Below are 17,051 nucleotides of genomic sequence, written 5' to 3' on the forward strand. Positions count from 1 at the left end.
CCAACGCCCTTCACACTGCTCCCAGGAACATTCATGATCCCAACGCCCTTCACACTGCTCCCGGGAACATTCATGATTCCTGACCTAGCTCTGCTTCAGCATCCAGCACTATCCCAATTTTACAGATGTGAGACCTAGGAACAGCTGTGGGAGAGAGACACAGCAGATGAAGTTCCTCTGTCCAACTGAAGGAATCCCCCATAACCAGGCAGGGGTATAAGATGTACTATGGGGTGCTATTGGGATGGCCGAGCTATTTTTAGGATGCCTTCTGAACAAAAATAGGTAAGTGTCCCAATGTGCAATGCTCTCTTCTGCAGTGGGAGGCCATGGCCCTGCTCTTTGCTGAGCCTGACTGTTCCCACAGGCAGAGAGGTAAGTAAGTAGAGGCAGTGTTGAAGATATGCTCTGATACTTAAGTCTCAGCATGGTCAGAGGCAGAGGAGTGGTGTTCACTTACATAGCAGCTCTCCCTATGACCCTGCATGGCGAAACCCTCCCAACAGTCAGCCACTTAAGACCCAGCAGAGGTGGGCCTTTGACTCCCTCTTCCCCCAGCCATGAAAAGCAAAGCTCATGCCTCTTGCTGGGAGTCAAATGCAAGAATGAGGAGAGGGCAGATTCTCTGCAGAGTGGAGACTGACCATCCCCAGATAGCCCATCTTACACACACACACACACACACACACACACACACACACACACACACTCAGTGCCAAGTATCCAGCCCACCCTCTGCCCTCTGCCCCGCTGGGTACCTTTGATATTCCTGAATGGCAGCCACCACACTGTCAGAGAGCGACTGTAGGTCGGGGAAAGCGACAAGCTCCTTCAGTTGAGTTTGTAGTCGGTCTACACGGGGCTCCTCTGAAGCCAGTGAAGCTCGGGTCCCCTGCAAGACATGACAACCAGGCGCTGGTGAGGCCCCTTGGGGGATGACAGTGTATGTGCAGAGGCTGAGTGGAGGCCGGGGACTGGCCAGGCTGGAGGAGATGGTCACCCAGGGCATGGACTCGGGGGATCTCACCCTGAGGCTCAGCCCCTGCTCACTTCCCTGTAGCAGCCCGGTTACACATGACATCATCTTCCTCACAGTGACACTGTGACAAATGCCAGCTTCATTCTACTCTAGCTGTTCCCATTGGATACAGGCTTTCCCATTGGTTCTGGGATTTTTTTTTTAATTTTAAATTTTTTTTCCCACTCCCTCCTCTCCTTCCATTCTCTCCACCTTCCCTCCCCCAACCCCATCAACTCCCCAGAGAGACCAAGGCATATTGATCCTAGGAAGGAACAAGGCTCTCCCCACTATATACAGGGTGAGCAAGATATCCATCCAAAGAGAATGGGTTCCAAGAACTTTAAGTCTTTGAAGAAAGAAATTGAAGAAGATACCAGAAAATGGAAAGATCTCCCATGCTCTTAGATAGGTAGGATAAACATAATAAAAATGGCAGTCCTACCAAAAGCAATCAATAGATTCAATGCAATCCTCATCAAAATCCCAACACAATTCTTCACAGACCTTGAAAGAACAATACTCAATTTCATATAGAAAAACAAAAAACCAAGGATAGCCAAAACAATCCTGTACAATAAAGGAACTTCTGAAGGCATCACCATCCCTGACATCAAGCTCTATTACAGAGCTATAGTAATGAAAACAGCTTGGTGTTGGCATAAAAACAGGCAGATTGACCAATGAATTGAATCGAAGACCCGGATATTAATCCACACACCTATGAACACCTGATTTTTGACAAAGAAGCCAAAATTATACAGTGGGAAAAAAAACCATCTTCAACAAAATGGTTCTGGCATAACTGGATGTTAACATGTAGAAGAATGCAAATAGATCCATATCTATCCCCATGCACAAAACTCAAGTCTAAATGGATTAAAGACCTCAATGTAAATCTGACCACACTGGTTCTGGGATATCTTAAACTGCAGTTCAATCTTGGCACTAACAAAAAGAATGACGATGAAGAACAAAGCTCCAACAAGAGGGATTTAGAGAATGTAGACCATTGGAGGAAGGAGAGGAACCCGCCTGAACCAGGGCAGTCTGGTCCCCACAGTCCTCACTCTCAACCACTGTAGCATGCTGCAACTCGGAATGAAGCAAGTGGCCCTTGAGGATGCGTGGTCCCCTGTGTAGAAAGATACATTGTGATCTGTCTTGTAGGGAGGCTGGGTGAAAAAGCTCCCAAATGCATAAAGGTGGACGAGGACACCTTAGCACCTTAGCGCTGTGGTGGAGCAGAAGAGAGATTGGAGTGACTTTTATTTTTTTTTTAAATAGTTCCTTTGATGCCCACCCACTTAAGGGGTTAGGGAAGGAACCTGGAGTCTCAGTCAAGCTAGGTAAGTTCTACTGCTGAGCCTCAGCACTGGCTTCAGACAGGTCCTTCAAATGCATCACAGTATGAACAATAAAGTAAGGTTGGGGATCTTTATCTAAAACCTGTCTGCAAGTCACACTTCCTGTGGTTCGAATGGTGCTGGCAGCAGTGCTGTGAGCTTTTGGGGGAGGGTTAGGGGATGGTCCTTAGGTCTTGGGAGGTGTGCCACTGAAGGGATCCATAGGGCCTGCTTATCAGCTGGCTGGCCCTGCTTTCTGTTTTTGGGTTTGTTTTTTTTTTTTTGTTTTTCGAGACAGGGTTTCTCTGTGGTTTTGGAGCCTGTCCTGGAACTAGCTTTTGTAGACCAGGCTGGTCTCGAACTCACAGAGATCCGCCTGCCTCTGCCTCCCAAGTGCTGGGATTAAAGGCGTGCGCCACCACCGCCAGGCTGGCCCTGCTTTCTGGCTTAAGAGGTGATGGTTTACTCTGCCATAGACTCTCACCATGACTCGCTGTCCCCACCAGAGGTCCAAAGAAAGGCAACCAATGGATCTCAAATGGCACCTCCAGAACATGTGCCACGACAAACCTTTGTTCCTCAGAAGTCGGTTGCCTCTGCAGTTTTGTTACAGCAACACGGAGGTGACTAAGACTTCCTGAGTGGGTAGGAGTCCACACTGCCTTCCCGAAATGAGTGGCCTTGCCTGATCTTCCCAGACCCTGCCCTGTGCTTTTCTCTCATCATCTCTCCACTGCTAATCTCGCTGCTCCCTGGCCAGAACATCCATCCCTCATCCCAGTGCTGAGTAAGGAAAGGACTTCAAAGCCCAAGTCTGGGTGTCCTGTATTCCTTGGGTCTTAATTAGTGCTCCTTTAGGGATTGCAAGGGGAAAATATTTGTCTGGAAAATGGAAATAAATACCTGCCTTCTAAATGACCCTTTCAGGGCATTCAGGTGTCAAAGGATAACACACTCACACTAGAGGGCATGCCTAAAGCCAATTACAATTCTCCATCACAGAGTGATCCAAGTGGTAACCTGAGGTCCACTGCACCCCTGAACTTACCGAGAACAGCCTCCAGTGGGCCACCAGCTCATCCTCTGTGGCTGTCTTCACCGTGGGCTCCAAGCCCTCATGGGCCAACCTCTGCAGACTTTTCTTGAACTCTCCCAGCTCCGCCTCCAGCTGCAGGATCTGCTGCCCACAGGCCCCCTTGGACTGGAGCAGGCCCTGCAGCCTCCCTTCCTCCTCCTTCCAGAGGACTCTCAGCTTCTCCAGGACCCCTCGCATCTCCTCCAGCTCCCCCGAGATCTTCTCTGCACCCAAAGGAGAGGTGTTCCGAATGACACCCTCAGCCTGCTCCTCCAACCTGTCCAGAGACTCCTCACCCTTAGGGAAATCCTTGGCGATATCCTGTCCAGGGTGATGGAGAGACAGCAGGAAGGCAAAGGTTAGCTGTGCTCTCAGAGCAGACCTGGGGATCACGCCAAGGGTGACTGCTCCAGGTAATGTGGACTTATGGGATGCGAACTGTTCCCCGTCTCCACCAAGCCATTGAGTACTGGATGTCCCTGTCAGGTGTGCCTGTCTTCAGCACTGTCTGGAATTTGCTAATGTTTATTTAAAAAAAATCAACTTGAAGCTATCAGCAAGATATGCCCTGGGGCCACAGGAAATCAAGGGATACCGAGCGTCACTGTACATGTGTGCCAATACCTATTTGGATTTCAGTTGCATGCCTATCTGTATTGATGTGTCTTATAGATACATGGAAAATGTGTATGTGGCTGAGTAGCCCAGGTTGGCCTCAATATATACCTAAAAATAACTTTAAATTTATGATACCCAGAGTTCCCAGGTGCTGGCATTACCATGGTATGTATAGCCATGCCTGTTTCGTGTTTGTTTCTTAGTTGGTTGGTTTTTGGCTTTGGTTTTGGTTATAGTTTTTCGAGACAGGGCTTCTCATTGTAGCCCTGACTGTTCCGGAACTCACTCTGTAGACCAGAGTGGCATTGAGTTCACAGAGATCCACCTGCCTCTGCTTCCTGAGTGCTGGGATTAAAGGCATGCACCACCACTACCCAGCTCCATGCCTGGCTTTTGTTTCTGTATTAATTATGAATGGTACTGGCTTTCCCCTTTACAACAGTGATTCAAGTTTTCTTTTCTCTCCTTTTTGAGTAAACAGGCTCTGATTATAGACATGTGCTCATCTTTATAGTTATCTTTCCCAGGCTGGCTTCCAAGTTTCCATGCTCCCACCTTAAGCCCCCAAGCATCAGGCTGATGGCTGTGCATCTCCACCTGACTCTTAAGTTTTCTTTCTAAACGTTCACCAACTTCTTTAAAGGCCAGTTGACTTTAATATAAATTAACACACCAAGCACATAGTGCAGGGAAAGCTGAGAAGCGGCTCTTGAATTGCTGAAGATAACTTGCTGTCTGGTCCAAAGGGAACTGCAGTTCCCCAGACTCCAACAGACAGTGCAAACATCACACAATGAGCTCAGCCTGGACCACAGCCCCTTACAGCCTGGCATCCTCACCATCCTCAGCTCTATCCAGTCTGCTAGCTATATCTGGTCCACTTCTTTCTCTTTCTGTCGTGGACACTGCCAGATGCCTCTGGCTGTTCTCACTCTCAACAATCATACCATACAGGAGTCAGGTCAACAGTTTCTTCACTGTACATCTTTTGCATACGTCTAGGGTAAAACCCTTGCATACACTCACTAGGCGCAGGATCTAGAGGCTCCCAGCAGCCATGCAGTGTGAAAGGTGACACGGACCCACTTCTCCTGACCCTGCCCACAGCTCTTCATCGTGGCATGATTGGCATTTGAATGGGATGATTCTCCACTGTGGTGCTGCTCTGTCTACTGTAGTATAGTTGAAGCCCAGGCCTCCATTTTCTGGGAGCCAGGGGCAGTACCCACTCAGACTGGTACTGAATAAAAATGGCTCCTGACTTGCCATGCACCCTGCACTGAGACCCATGAGTCTAGACCCGGCTCCTGGAATCCTATGGGTTCAAGTGTCCCATCAGTCAGCTACTACCCCAAATATTTTGTACTGGGTCCCCCGGCACTCTTCCCAGGATTCTTTGCTGTGGGCTGCGGGTGTCTGTGTCTGGTGTGAAAACTAATATTATCCCCATTTGTAACTTGTAGGGTCTCCCTCAGCCAGGGCTCGAGATGCCCTAGCTGGGACATTGTCCTGGTTGGGTCACAGTAGCATACCTGCAGCGCAGAGAGACGAAGCTCCGTAGTCAACTGGCAGTTTCGCCCCAGGCAGCTGTGCACTTTCTCCACCACCGCCTTCAGCCAGAGCTGGAACTCGTTCACATCCTCCCGGTACTGCTCATGCTCCTGGGCCACCTGGGTCAGGAGGTCCACCCTGTGCTGCAGGAAGAATTGCCTGCCATGAGGGTCCCCAGCCTGGCTAGGAGCCCATTGCTCTGGAGTCCCATACATGCCAGCACCTGGCCTGGCAAACCTACAGCTGGCATTCCATCCTGCCATGTCCAGGGAATGCCACTTGACTAGGGCATGGGTGTAACATCGACAACAGTAATGACCACAGAACGCTGCCCTTCTGAGTGAGCCCTTGTCCTCACCTTCGCCTTCACCCTTGCTTGTTGTGGGCATTGCTAATAAAGTCCCATGCCAACTCTGGAAACTCCCCTGCCCATTTGTAAGGGGCTCTCAATTGTATCCCAATTGACAGACAAAGACATTGAGGACCAGAGAGTGATACACCCAAGGCCACCCAGCTAGGACAGTCAGAGATGTGGAGGGTCCAGGCTGTGCAAGGAAGGTGTAAAACCTAGAGAGGAAGCCATAAAGAACACCAGTAGCAGGCAGCATCCTCCCATGGTTTCCACTTCAGCTCCTGCCCTGACTTCCCTGGATGATGGACACTGACCTGGAAGAGTAAGCCAAATGGACACTCTCCTTCATTAAGAAGCTTTTGGCCAGAATTAGTTTATGTCACAGCAATAGAGGGGCAAAGGACGACAGAAGGGGCTTGCAGAGAAAGTTGAGGGGGACTATTCCGCACGCCACCTTGTGTGGCTGGGCACCCATAAACCATAACCTTCTTAACACCCACTGACCATAGAACTATGGGTATTAAATGGGTCACCCTCCTGAAAAGGTGCACCCTGGAGTCAGGAGGGCCTAGGACTCTCACAGGGCCCAAGCTGAGATCCAGACAGCAACCATGGCACTAACTACACTCTCCATCCCCACACAGGGATGGGGGGGACCCTCAACCTGGGGGGACCCCAGGCTGTTTCTATCAAGCTAAAGACTTGTGGCTTTGCCTGTCATGTGACTTCGACTGCCATTACTCACTCGGGAGCTACTTGCACATAAGCAGCCAGACAGTGGGGAAAATAAGCCCTGTTCCTATGAAACCTTCTGTTATGAAGCCTAGAACTTGAACTTCGTGTCATTTCTGTATGTCATGAAATGGCTTTGAAATTTTCCCTGTCCATTTAAATACCTAAGAGCTGCTCTTAGCCCAGTGCCAAGCAGCCGTACGAGAAACCAGACAGGGCAGCAGGCGAAGGTTGGTGATCTCAGCTCCTCGCTGTGGAAAAGGCCATGTCTAAGGAAGGCCCAGAGCCCATGGGAAGCTGAGTCTCAAGTCCTCCACTACAGAGGACAAGCAGGGGGGTTTGAAAACCTTCCCCAGCAGTCTGTGCATGGTTCCCATCCTTTGAGACATTGTTCACCAACACTACTTAATAACTCATTAAACCTCAGCAGTAACTACAGCAAGCAGAAGAAAATCTCCCCATTTTAGAGATGCGGTAGCCAAGGCTTGAGATCAGGTTACTTAGAAGAAAGGCTGAGAATCTCAAGATGAGGGCCACCTGCATCCCAAAGTAGAGCCTTGGCAGGGACCACTGCCTTCACAGATTGGTCTTCAACCTTCAAAAAGTAGCTGGAGCCTCTTCAGTTCCCTCGAAGGTTCCCAATTCCTGTGGTTTGCACACTTGGCTCCTCCAATCCCAGGAAAGTCCCGATAAGTCACAGCGGGTTGCCAGGGACCTCAGAGGCTAATGCTGAAGGTGACAGATGAGGGTTGGAAGGGACCCCCCCCCTCCATAAATGAACTGTATATAGCACTGCCCGTGTGAATAATGAGGTGCTGGCACCCAGAAAAGTCCAGAGTAAATAAAAGTCCGTGTGATGAGGAGCAGGCGCTGGCAAGGAGTGGCAGAAGGCAGGAATCCAGACTAGCTGAGTGCCAGGCACAGCCATTTCAAAGCCAGCTCAGCCAGGGGGAGGGTGACAGGGTAAGGAGTGGCTGAGGGCTCCGCCTTCTCATTAAACCAAACAATTAAACCATCTGCAGCAAGCAGAGTTATCAGCCATGTCAAAACCCGAGCAATTAACAGGGTGGCTTGGATTTATGTCCCCAACAAAGGGCTGCAGAAAGTCTAGGACCCATGGCCTGATGCCAGGCAACCCTTCTCAGAGGCGGAAGAGGGAGGATGTTGCTGTTTGCCACTCGGAAGCAATGTTTCAAATCAAACAAGGAAGACACTCCTGGCACCAGCTGGCCTGCCTGCACTTCCCTTTTGATGCCTGGGGAAGACAGAAGCTGTTGCTCACCCCTGGACTGGGCCTAGAAGCTTTGAAGGGGGGTCCCTGAAGCCAAAGGGGGTGGTCCTATCCTCACCCATATCAGAGGCTCACCACCTCACATGTGGGACATCTATAAAAACAGACTGGGGCTGTCAAGGCGGGTCAGCAAGATGCACAGCCAGGATGCACAGGGTAGAAAGAGAGAAAGCTAGAGAGGCAGCTCAGTAGTTCAGTGCGCCTGCTGCTCTTACACAGGATCCAAGTTTGCTTCCCACCACCCAAGTTAGGCAGCTCATGAGTGCCTGTAATTTCAGCTTCATAAGATCCAACACCCTTTTCCGCCTTACAAGAACACACACACACACACACACACATCTGAGTGTGATGTCACGTGGGCCTCTGTGTTTTCCCAAGCCAGCTGGTTACTTAAACAGTCCCTCTAACTCCTCTGGGGTTCAAGAAGAGAGAATCAAGGGTTCACTGGCTTCATCCAGCAGTCAAAAGGTGAAATAACTTACTTCTGCAGAATCCACTCCCCTCCCGCCCTAACACCTCATTTCTATGTTGGGGTCAACCTACAGCTGTACCAGAAAGGCTCCCTGCTTCCCACCAACCTTGCTGGTCCCATCACGGAGGTCTCATGCCCCTATGCCCAGCTCCTCCGAGAATATCATATCCTTTCTGTGCTAATGCTCTGAAGCAACCACACTGCAACCTACCCCCTCAACCCTACCGATGGACTCAGGTGTGGCGACTGCCGGGATGTATGTCTACCTTGGGAATCAAGAACTTCTGGCTCTTTCTATTGGGTCAGTGGTACCTGGCCTTTGGACATGGAAACCAGCATATTAGCTTATTATAGAAACTCTTCCCCATAAACTGTGGGCAAGAGAACCCCAAGAGACCCCAGCACTGAGGACAAGTGTATGCCCTCCCACAGCACCAGCAGGAATGTGGGAAAGAGAGACGCATCCTTTGGAATTGCAGACACAGAAAGGGACACTTTGCTGCAGAAGTAGAACACCGTGATCACCAGCCTGAAGCACATAGTGCACCCAAGTCTTGGTTGCTGGGTCTGGGGCTCTTCCCTCAGGCTGTAAGAGGAATAATGACTTTCAAGCCCAAAGGAGCAGAGAGACAAAGCCCTAGAGAGCTGCCCTCACTCCCTGCCACAGTGGGACCATGCACACACTTCTACAAATGCAAAGCAAGAAGGAAGCAGTTGCCTAAAAGAAGTAAATAAATAGGCAACAAGCAAAGCCAGCCATCTTGCAGAACATGGAACAAAGAGCCTAAGGCATCAATTGGGCTCAGCATTCAGTTTTTAAAAACACTCACAGCCGGGCATGAAGGTGCACACCCTTCATCCCAGTGCTTAGAAGGCAGTAGGGTTGGAGGCCAGCCTGGTCTACAGAGTGAGTCCCAGGCCAGCCAGAGCTACACAGTGATACCCTGTCTCCAAAACAAATAAATAAGCACACTCACTTCAGGAACCACCAAGCAAGCATGGTGACAGAGAAACAGGGACCATGAAGGTCGATTCCCAGGGTGCCTGGCTGGAGCAAACACAGAGATCTGCTAGGGTAGGTTCAGCCATGGGGATGGGTGCCATGCCCTGATGGAAGAGGCTCAGTAAGAAATCACAGAGGCACAAGGAAGCCCATCTGCCCATAGGAGACACAGTGACACCAAGTGCCTACCCATGCAGCTTCCACTGTTAGACATTTATGCTTAATAACAGCGAGAACATAACCCCACTGCAGGAAAAGGACATTTTTATAAAGGAAAGGAGTAGGTAGACATACTAACAACCAATTAAGAAAAACAGAATTTCTAAAAGGTAATCATTTAACGTAGTAATTCAGTGAACCATTGCCAAAACGTGGCCAGGATAAGGCAAGAGGATGGGCAGGATTGGGATAAGAGCAAGAATACTAGTAGATAGGCTTAAAGGATGAAGGGGAGGAAGGGAAGTAGGGGGGGAGTAGGGAGGGTAGGAAGAACGGAGGATGAAGTGATGTGGGAAGGTCATTTGTCAATCTGTTGTTTCATTGGTTAATCAATAAAGAAAACTGCTTGGTCTGATAGGTCAGAAAATTAGGTAGGTGGAGTAGACAGAACAGAATGCTGGGAAGAAGGGAAGTGAGCCAGACGCCATGCCTCTCATCTCTGGTCAGACATGATGAAGCTCCAGCCCAAGATGGACATATGCTAGAATCTTCCTGGTAAGACACCACCTCGTGGTGCTACACACATTATTAGAAAAGGGTTAGTCAAGATGTGAGAGTTAGCCAGTAAGAGGCTAGAGCTAACGGGCCAAGCAGTGTTTAAATGAATACAATTTGTGTGTTGTTATTTAGAAGCATAAGCTAGCCAGGTGGCTGGGAGCCGGGTGGCGGAACGCAGCCCACAGTTCCTTCTACAATGAAGGGAAGCACAATCCTCCACTTTATAGCATATTTACTAAGCATCTACACAAGTATGAAGCCCTAAGCAAGTCTGGGCATGGGGACAATGGGAGGAAGGATAGGTGGATGGGTAGGTGCAAGACTGGCCGATGGGTAACCGGGTGCTGGATGGGTGAGCAAGTGGACGGATCCAGACAGTGAGTAGGTGGTGGGCAGGAAAATAGATGGACACGATTACTACATGAGAGGGTGTCTTGATGGGGGACAGATGGGTGGGGTAGATGGCTAAGTGGTTGAAGAGACAAACAGACGAGTTAGTTAGGGAGCGGTAGACTGGTGAGTGAGGGACCAGATGGGTAGAAGAGATAGGAGAGTGGAGACTGATGGACGGGGTGGGTAGTAGGGATTGAAAGGGAGGCTTGCAGACACACTGAGGAAGGGAGCAGACAAGCCAGGAGGCTGAGTGGGGAGTGGGTGGGGAGATAGACTCATGGAAGGTGGCTAATGAAAGAACGGCTGTGAGCGTGCAGAAGAGCGATTGGTGGGAGATGGAGCCATCCACGACTTACCTGGGCTCTGGCCTTCACAGCGTCGTACTCAGCCTTCATCTTCTTCTGGGCATCTTCATCCACGCTGGGATCCCCGATCCTGTTGAACAAGGAGCCGGCCTCCTCCAGCAGCCTGTCCAGCAGCACGGCCTGATTGTCCACATTGTGCAGCAACACCTGGGCGTGGCTCAGCTGCCACTGCTTCTCCTTCAGGCCCAGCTGCAGCTCCACAGGGGGCTCCAGAGCGACCACCATCTTCTGGAACCAGCGGTAGAACTCATCCTGGGCCAGCAGATACTCACTCCAGTGCAGCCACACCCACTCGATGCGACTGTGGAAGAGATGGCCAGGCTGAGAGGCCTGCCCCTGGCCCCTGGGTGAGAGACCCCACCACGGCCCCCTCCCAGATACTAGGGACTGTGTTAGAGGGACATGAAGGTGCCTTCTCTGCACTGAGTCACACTCCAGATTCTAGACTCTCCTTTCCCATGAGACCTTGCAGTCTGTAAGTAATCTCCCACACGAGGCCAAGCCCAGATTCTATACGTACCCTCAACCACCCACTGGGGAAATGAAGTTCAGGTGGCCCTGAGCCACCAGTACCCCAGATTCTGTCTCTGAACTCCCACTGCCAGTACATAAATCCTTCACTCTGCCCACAGTGGTCCCAGGCCCTTAGCATATGCTACCTGGAAGCAATTAGAAGATTGCCCCAGGACTGTGCCAGACCTTAGGCAGAATACAACTATCTGCAAGCCAGTTAGTGGCCACCAAGTAGGGATAGAGGACTGAAGGCCTGTGTGAATTCTCAGGGCAGCCCCGCCCCTTCATCTGCCCCAGTGCCCGCCTCTCTAATGTGGTGGAGATGGCCCTAGCTCTACGGTCAACATCAAGACATTTGTTTGTGATGTCAGAGAGAAAGGCTTGGAAGGCAGACAGCTGTTGGATCAGATTTACATGAGCTCTGGGGATCTGAACTCAGGTCCTCTTACTTGCAAAGCAAGCACTTTAGCCACTGAGCCATCTCCCTAGGCAGGGACAGGCCTTCATATGTTTGTCATGATGCAGAGGACACATACACAAACCCATTAGGTCTGCTGGCACAAATATTCAAGTTTCTCATGTCCGCCCATCATCACCATTATGCTTGCGTGGGATTAGAAAGAGGCCCTGGCCTGAATCCGAAGAGCACATGCTGTTCCCAGGACCCGAAGCCTGAAGAAGTGTCTCTTTAACAGGGGTCCCACGACAATACGGTACTGGACAAGGAGGGTCACCAGCACCTGAGCATGTAGCGGTGAGGTCCCCTGGCCATCCCTACCTGTGGCAGTGAGTCATGTAGGTGACCGTCTCCTCCCACTGGGACTTGATATCCTTCAGCTGGGCCAGGATCTCGGGCTTCTGGCCCTCCTGGCAGGTAGCCAGGAGGGCCTCAGCTGCCCGCAGGGCCAGTTCCACCTTCATGCATCCCTCGGGTTCCAGCTGGCAGATTTTCTGTGGGTATGACAGCAGTTTCCCAGGGTTAGACCCAACACCACTGGCACAGGCACCGGCCCTGCACCAAGAGCTGGGATTTCGAGGCTAGAGTCGCTGCAGTTCGGCTAAAGGCCATACGCTCCTCTGTGTGTCCCTGAGCAAACTGCTAAGGGCTTGGGGAAAGGAGAGGGAGCTCTGGAGGTTAGCCCTGCCCTTTCCCACTGCCTGCATCCAGCTTCCAACTCAGAGAAAGTTCACTCTCTCCTGGGATACTTTCCACATCCTAAACCATGGTATGAGTAGATCAACCTCTCGGACTTTAACTCAGAAGAAAACAAGGCTAGGCGCGTGCATCACCATGTGCGTGGCCGTGAGGTGACACCCTCAAGTCTGCTGTGAGACTCTGTTGTGGTCCCCACCCAGCCAAGCTCAAGAGGAGTCAGTCATACTGTTTTGCTCTTTACTACAAGGTCCTGCTCCCACGGGTGGCAGGAATTCTACAGTCCATTCCTGATGGGTGACTCACTCAACAACACCACAGAGCCTTGCCCATGCCCGGCCAATCTGGTCTGTCTCTCCCAATCTGTGCCCTCATCTCTGTCTCTTTAACTTTATTTAGTGTGTGTGTGTGTGTTTCTGTGTGTGTGTGTGTGTGTGTGTATGAGTGTGGGTACATATGTCATGGTACATATGTACCATGGGAGGCTCTGTTCGCTCCTATTTTGGGCCCTGGGACTCAATCAGATTCATGTAGCCAGATGTATGTCAACTTAGCGAAACCTAGACTCATCTGAGGAGGTCTCAATTAAGGCGTCTTCTGGATCAGACTGGCCTGCAGTAATGCCTGTGAAGGCATTGTCCTGATTGTTCATTACCTATTGTGGGTGGCACCATCCCTAAGCAGGTGGACCTGGGCTATAAGAGAGAGAGAGGCAAAAGAGAGACAGAGACTGAGAGCAAATTGTTCCTCCGTGTTTTTTCCTTCAAGCTTGATTCCCAGACTCAATTTCCTTCAGTGATGGATTATGACCCGGAAGTAAGTCAAATAATCCCTTTCTGCTCCACTTTTGGTTACCATGCTTATCACAGCCACGGAACGAAACTGGAAAACACAGTAAGCCCCTCGACCCTTCCAATAAACTTTGCCAGTCCTGTACCCCATCATCATCTTTCAGGGGTACACCTCCTCATAGATGTCCTGCATTCCTTTTATCCCCTGAGACAGGGTTTCTCTGTGTAGCCCTGGCTGTCCTCCTGGAACTCATGTGTGGACCAGGCTGACCTCCAACCCACAGAGATCCACCTGCCTCTGCCTCCTGAGTGCTGGGATTAAGGGAGTGCACCCCCACCGCCCGGTGATGCCCCGCATCTTGAATCTCATCCTGCCTTCAGCTGTCTGAGGGTGCGCGTGAGGCACAGCAGGCAGGGAACCTCAGCTACTGTCGCTATTGTTATTATTCCATCTCACAGACATAAATCTGACTTTCTGATCAGGTGGCAGGACCAATTCCAGGGCCATTGATGGACTCAAGGGTCACTCTAGAGTGACCTTTGCCATGTGGCTTCTGCACATTGGACCTATGACAGGCAAGAAGGTAGCAATGTCAACACCAGGGCTACAGTAAGTCGCACGCTAGCATGCTGCCTGGCCTTCACGGTGCTGGCCGTCAATAACTATCTGCTATTATTACATTTTATTTTTTTTTTCTGAAGCTGAGGACCGAACCCAGGGCCTTGCACTTGCTAGGCAAGTGCTCTACCACTGAGCTAAATCCCCAACCCCTATTATTACATTTTAAAGTATTTATTATGTATTAGTGTTTTGGGCACCAGATCTCATTATAGATGGGTGTGAGCCACCATGTGGTTGTTGGGAATTGAACTCAGGATCTCCGGAACAGCAGTCAGTTCTCTTAACCTCTGAGCCATCTCTCCAGCCCTATTATTACATTTTTTTTTTGTTTTTTTGGTTTTTTTTTTTGTTTGTTTGTTTTTTCGAGACAGGGTTTCTCTGTGGCTTTGGAACCTGTCCTGGAACTAGCTCTTGTAGACCAGGCTGGTCTCGAACTCACATAGATCCGCCTGCCTCTGCTTCCCAAGTGCTGGGATTAAAGGCGTGCGCCACCACCGCCCAGCTTATTATTACATTTTTTGCAGATAATAGAATCTCTTCCTTTTTTTTTTTTCTCTTTGATTGCCACCTACCTACTTGGCCTAACCTCAAGTCTTTCTTCAATTCATGTCCTGGGCTGCCTGGTTGTCTCCGCCCCTTCTAAGTGGATGGAGAAGGAAGGGCTCCCGACACTCAAATGTGGCTCTCTCTGACAGTATATGACAGTCAGGCAGATCACATGACTATTCTATACATTCCTTCCACTTCAATACAGAAACCCCTGCTATGTCCAACTGATGATGTGGGATTCCCCTCTGTATGCTGTGAACATGTGTTATTACCATTGCTTAATAAAGAAGCTGCTTTGGCCTAAGGCAGGGCAGAATATAGCGAGGCGGGAAATTCAAACAGAGATACAGGGAGAAAGAAGGCGGAGTTGGGGAGATGCCAGCAGCTGCTGAAAGAATAAGATGCCAGAACATTACCTGTAAGCCACAGGGCACAGGGTGGTAATTTCTATGTAGAGCTAGCCAGTAAGAGGACTGAGCCATCAGCCAAACCGTTTGTAATTAATATTGAGCCTCAGAGTGGTTATTCGGGAACTGGCAGGCAGGAGAGGAACCTCCAATTACATCCACCTTACACACTGTTGCTAAGAATATTGACAAAACTGCAACATAATTAGACAGACCCTCCTCCAACACATGTGGACAGTTCCCACCCCTCTTTTCTGCGTCACATGATAAACGTTAGCCAGGATGTCAGCAGTGTGTAATGCAGAGACTTCCCACTCCCACACGCTATCAGAGTTCCCTCCCGTTTCCCCTGTCTCTCTGAGGAACCAGGTCAGGAGAAGCACTGGGAGCATCCTTACAAGAGAGAAGAAGTTTCCTTTGTTCTATGGGGTGGCAAGATGTGGTGAGCCACCCTCTCTGGTCCTCCACACAAGGACCTGTGTCCCACTCAGTAACAACCAGCGGTGAGGAAGGCAGCAATACCTCCGTGACCACGGTAGACTGAAGACGCAAGAGCCACTTGCAGAGTGTTCTAGACTGAGCATCCAGCATGTGGGATGCCGCCCACCACCAGGAATGGGGTCCTGCAGTATGGTGGGGATGAATCTTTTGCTGGCCGGAGATCTGATCTGACTAAGAATAACTAGTAGACGCTGTCTCTCATACCCAGATGTATGAAGGAGACGCCACAGCCCTCACACCCGCAGGAGGGTGTGTTTTTCTCTCCAGTTTTACAGCTAAGAACGTTGAGGGTCCACAGACACCAGGGGCTTTGGGTAGAGACTACAGCAGCCAGGGAGGCTTCTCGGTCCCTGAGTCTCACTGGGCTCTGTTGGCCTCTGCAAACCAAGAGACCCTTTAACTTGGGGGAAGAAGTAAAATTCAGCGTTGCAGGGCACACCCCCTAAGGGGTGTGCCTGTGCCTGTGAGGTGACCAGCACAAAGCTCCCCTTCCCCCAAAGCTAAGCACCCTACTGGGTGAGCTTGCCTTTGTCCACCCGATCTCCCATGGGACACAGGCTGGACTTGGAGAAATATGAAAACATCGAGACCCTCCACTCTTCCCAAGCATGGAATCTTGATGTGTCCTTGAAAGGACAAAAGAGCTGACAGGTCCCAGAGGAGACAGAACCCTAAGCCACCTCCCTTCCCCAGACCTACAGGCTTGTCCCTACCTGTCACCAAACCAGAAGAGATATTTGCTGTGCCCGAGGCCAGGAGAGGCTGAGAGCCACAGCATAGAAGGGGGAGGGAGGAACAGAGATGAAGAATTGGTCCCTCCTGCCATACCCACCCTGCCGTGGCATGGGGGCTCCCTTCTGTAGCTTTTGCTCAGCCTAAGGACCCTCACCAGCAAGCGGGGATCTCAGGGAAGTTTAGCAAGACAGAAGCAGCAATGTCTCTTTGCTGGGTTGGGGCAGTTGGTGACAAGGATGGGAGCCAATTAGATGGAGAGAAGGAGGCAGCAAAAGCGAGGACAATCCTAGCCAAAGGCTTCCCTCAACCCAGCCAACGCCAGCTGACCACGGGCTAGGCATGGCGCTGGACAGTGTGGCCCATTCTGGGATTTCCGCGCAGGACAGAGGGAAGGCTGCAGACAAGAGAATCTAGACACTGGTGCAAAAAGAACCACCTGGGAGCTCAAAGAAGAACTGGGAAAAATCCAAAAGGGCTTCTTGAAGGAGGCAGCGTTGATGCCATATGTAGAAATGGTGCCCACAATTGGAAAGGCGGAGAGGCGAAAGTGGAGAAGCAAGACAGAACTCGGGATGCACACACCCAGCTTCTGGAGGTCAGACCGCAGCGAAGGCTGAGGCGCTCCTGATAGGGAAGAGGCCTGGAAGCCGCTGAGAGATCTGAGGATGGGACTCAAGGGCAGACCCCAGAAGGCTGGAAACCAGAGAGTGAGGAGAACGAGACACAGACATTTGGGAGATACCTGTGATCACAAGTATGGCCTGTGTCCCAGTGTCCTAACCCATAGGAAGCAGATGGCTCTCCCACTACCATGGCTGGGCCCTTTCACACACACACACACACACAC

At 50.7% G+C, this 17,051-nt stretch overlaps 1 protein-coding gene across 1 annotated transcript in view; it reads right to left on the reverse strand.

Moving 5' to 3' along the window:
* Syne3 (spectrin repeat containing nuclear envelope family member 3) overlaps positions 1–17,051 on the reverse strand; it is an 82,989-nt gene that overhangs the window by 29,392 nt on the left and 36,546 nt on the right. The window contains exons 3-7 of the mRNA XM_005343516.2: positions 12,225–12,397; positions 10,925–11,234; positions 5,590–5,751; positions 3,413–3,760; positions 759–892 (exon numbers count right to left, since the gene is read on the reverse strand). Coding sequence (XP_005343573.1) covers positions 759–892; positions 3,413–3,760; positions 5,590–5,751; positions 10,925–11,234; positions 12,225–12,397 — 1,127 coding nt within the window. The remainder of the gene's footprint in view (positions 1–758; positions 893–3,412; positions 3,761–5,589; positions 5,752–10,924; positions 11,235–12,224; positions 12,398–17,051) is intronic.

Source organism: Microtus ochrogaster, chromosome 1, assembly GCF_000317375.1.
Source record: "Microtus ochrogaster isolate Prairie Vole_2 chromosome 1, MicOch1.0, whole genome shotgun sequence".
Lineage (NCBI taxonomy): Eukaryota > Metazoa > Chordata > Mammalia > Rodentia > Cricetidae > Microtus > Microtus ochrogaster.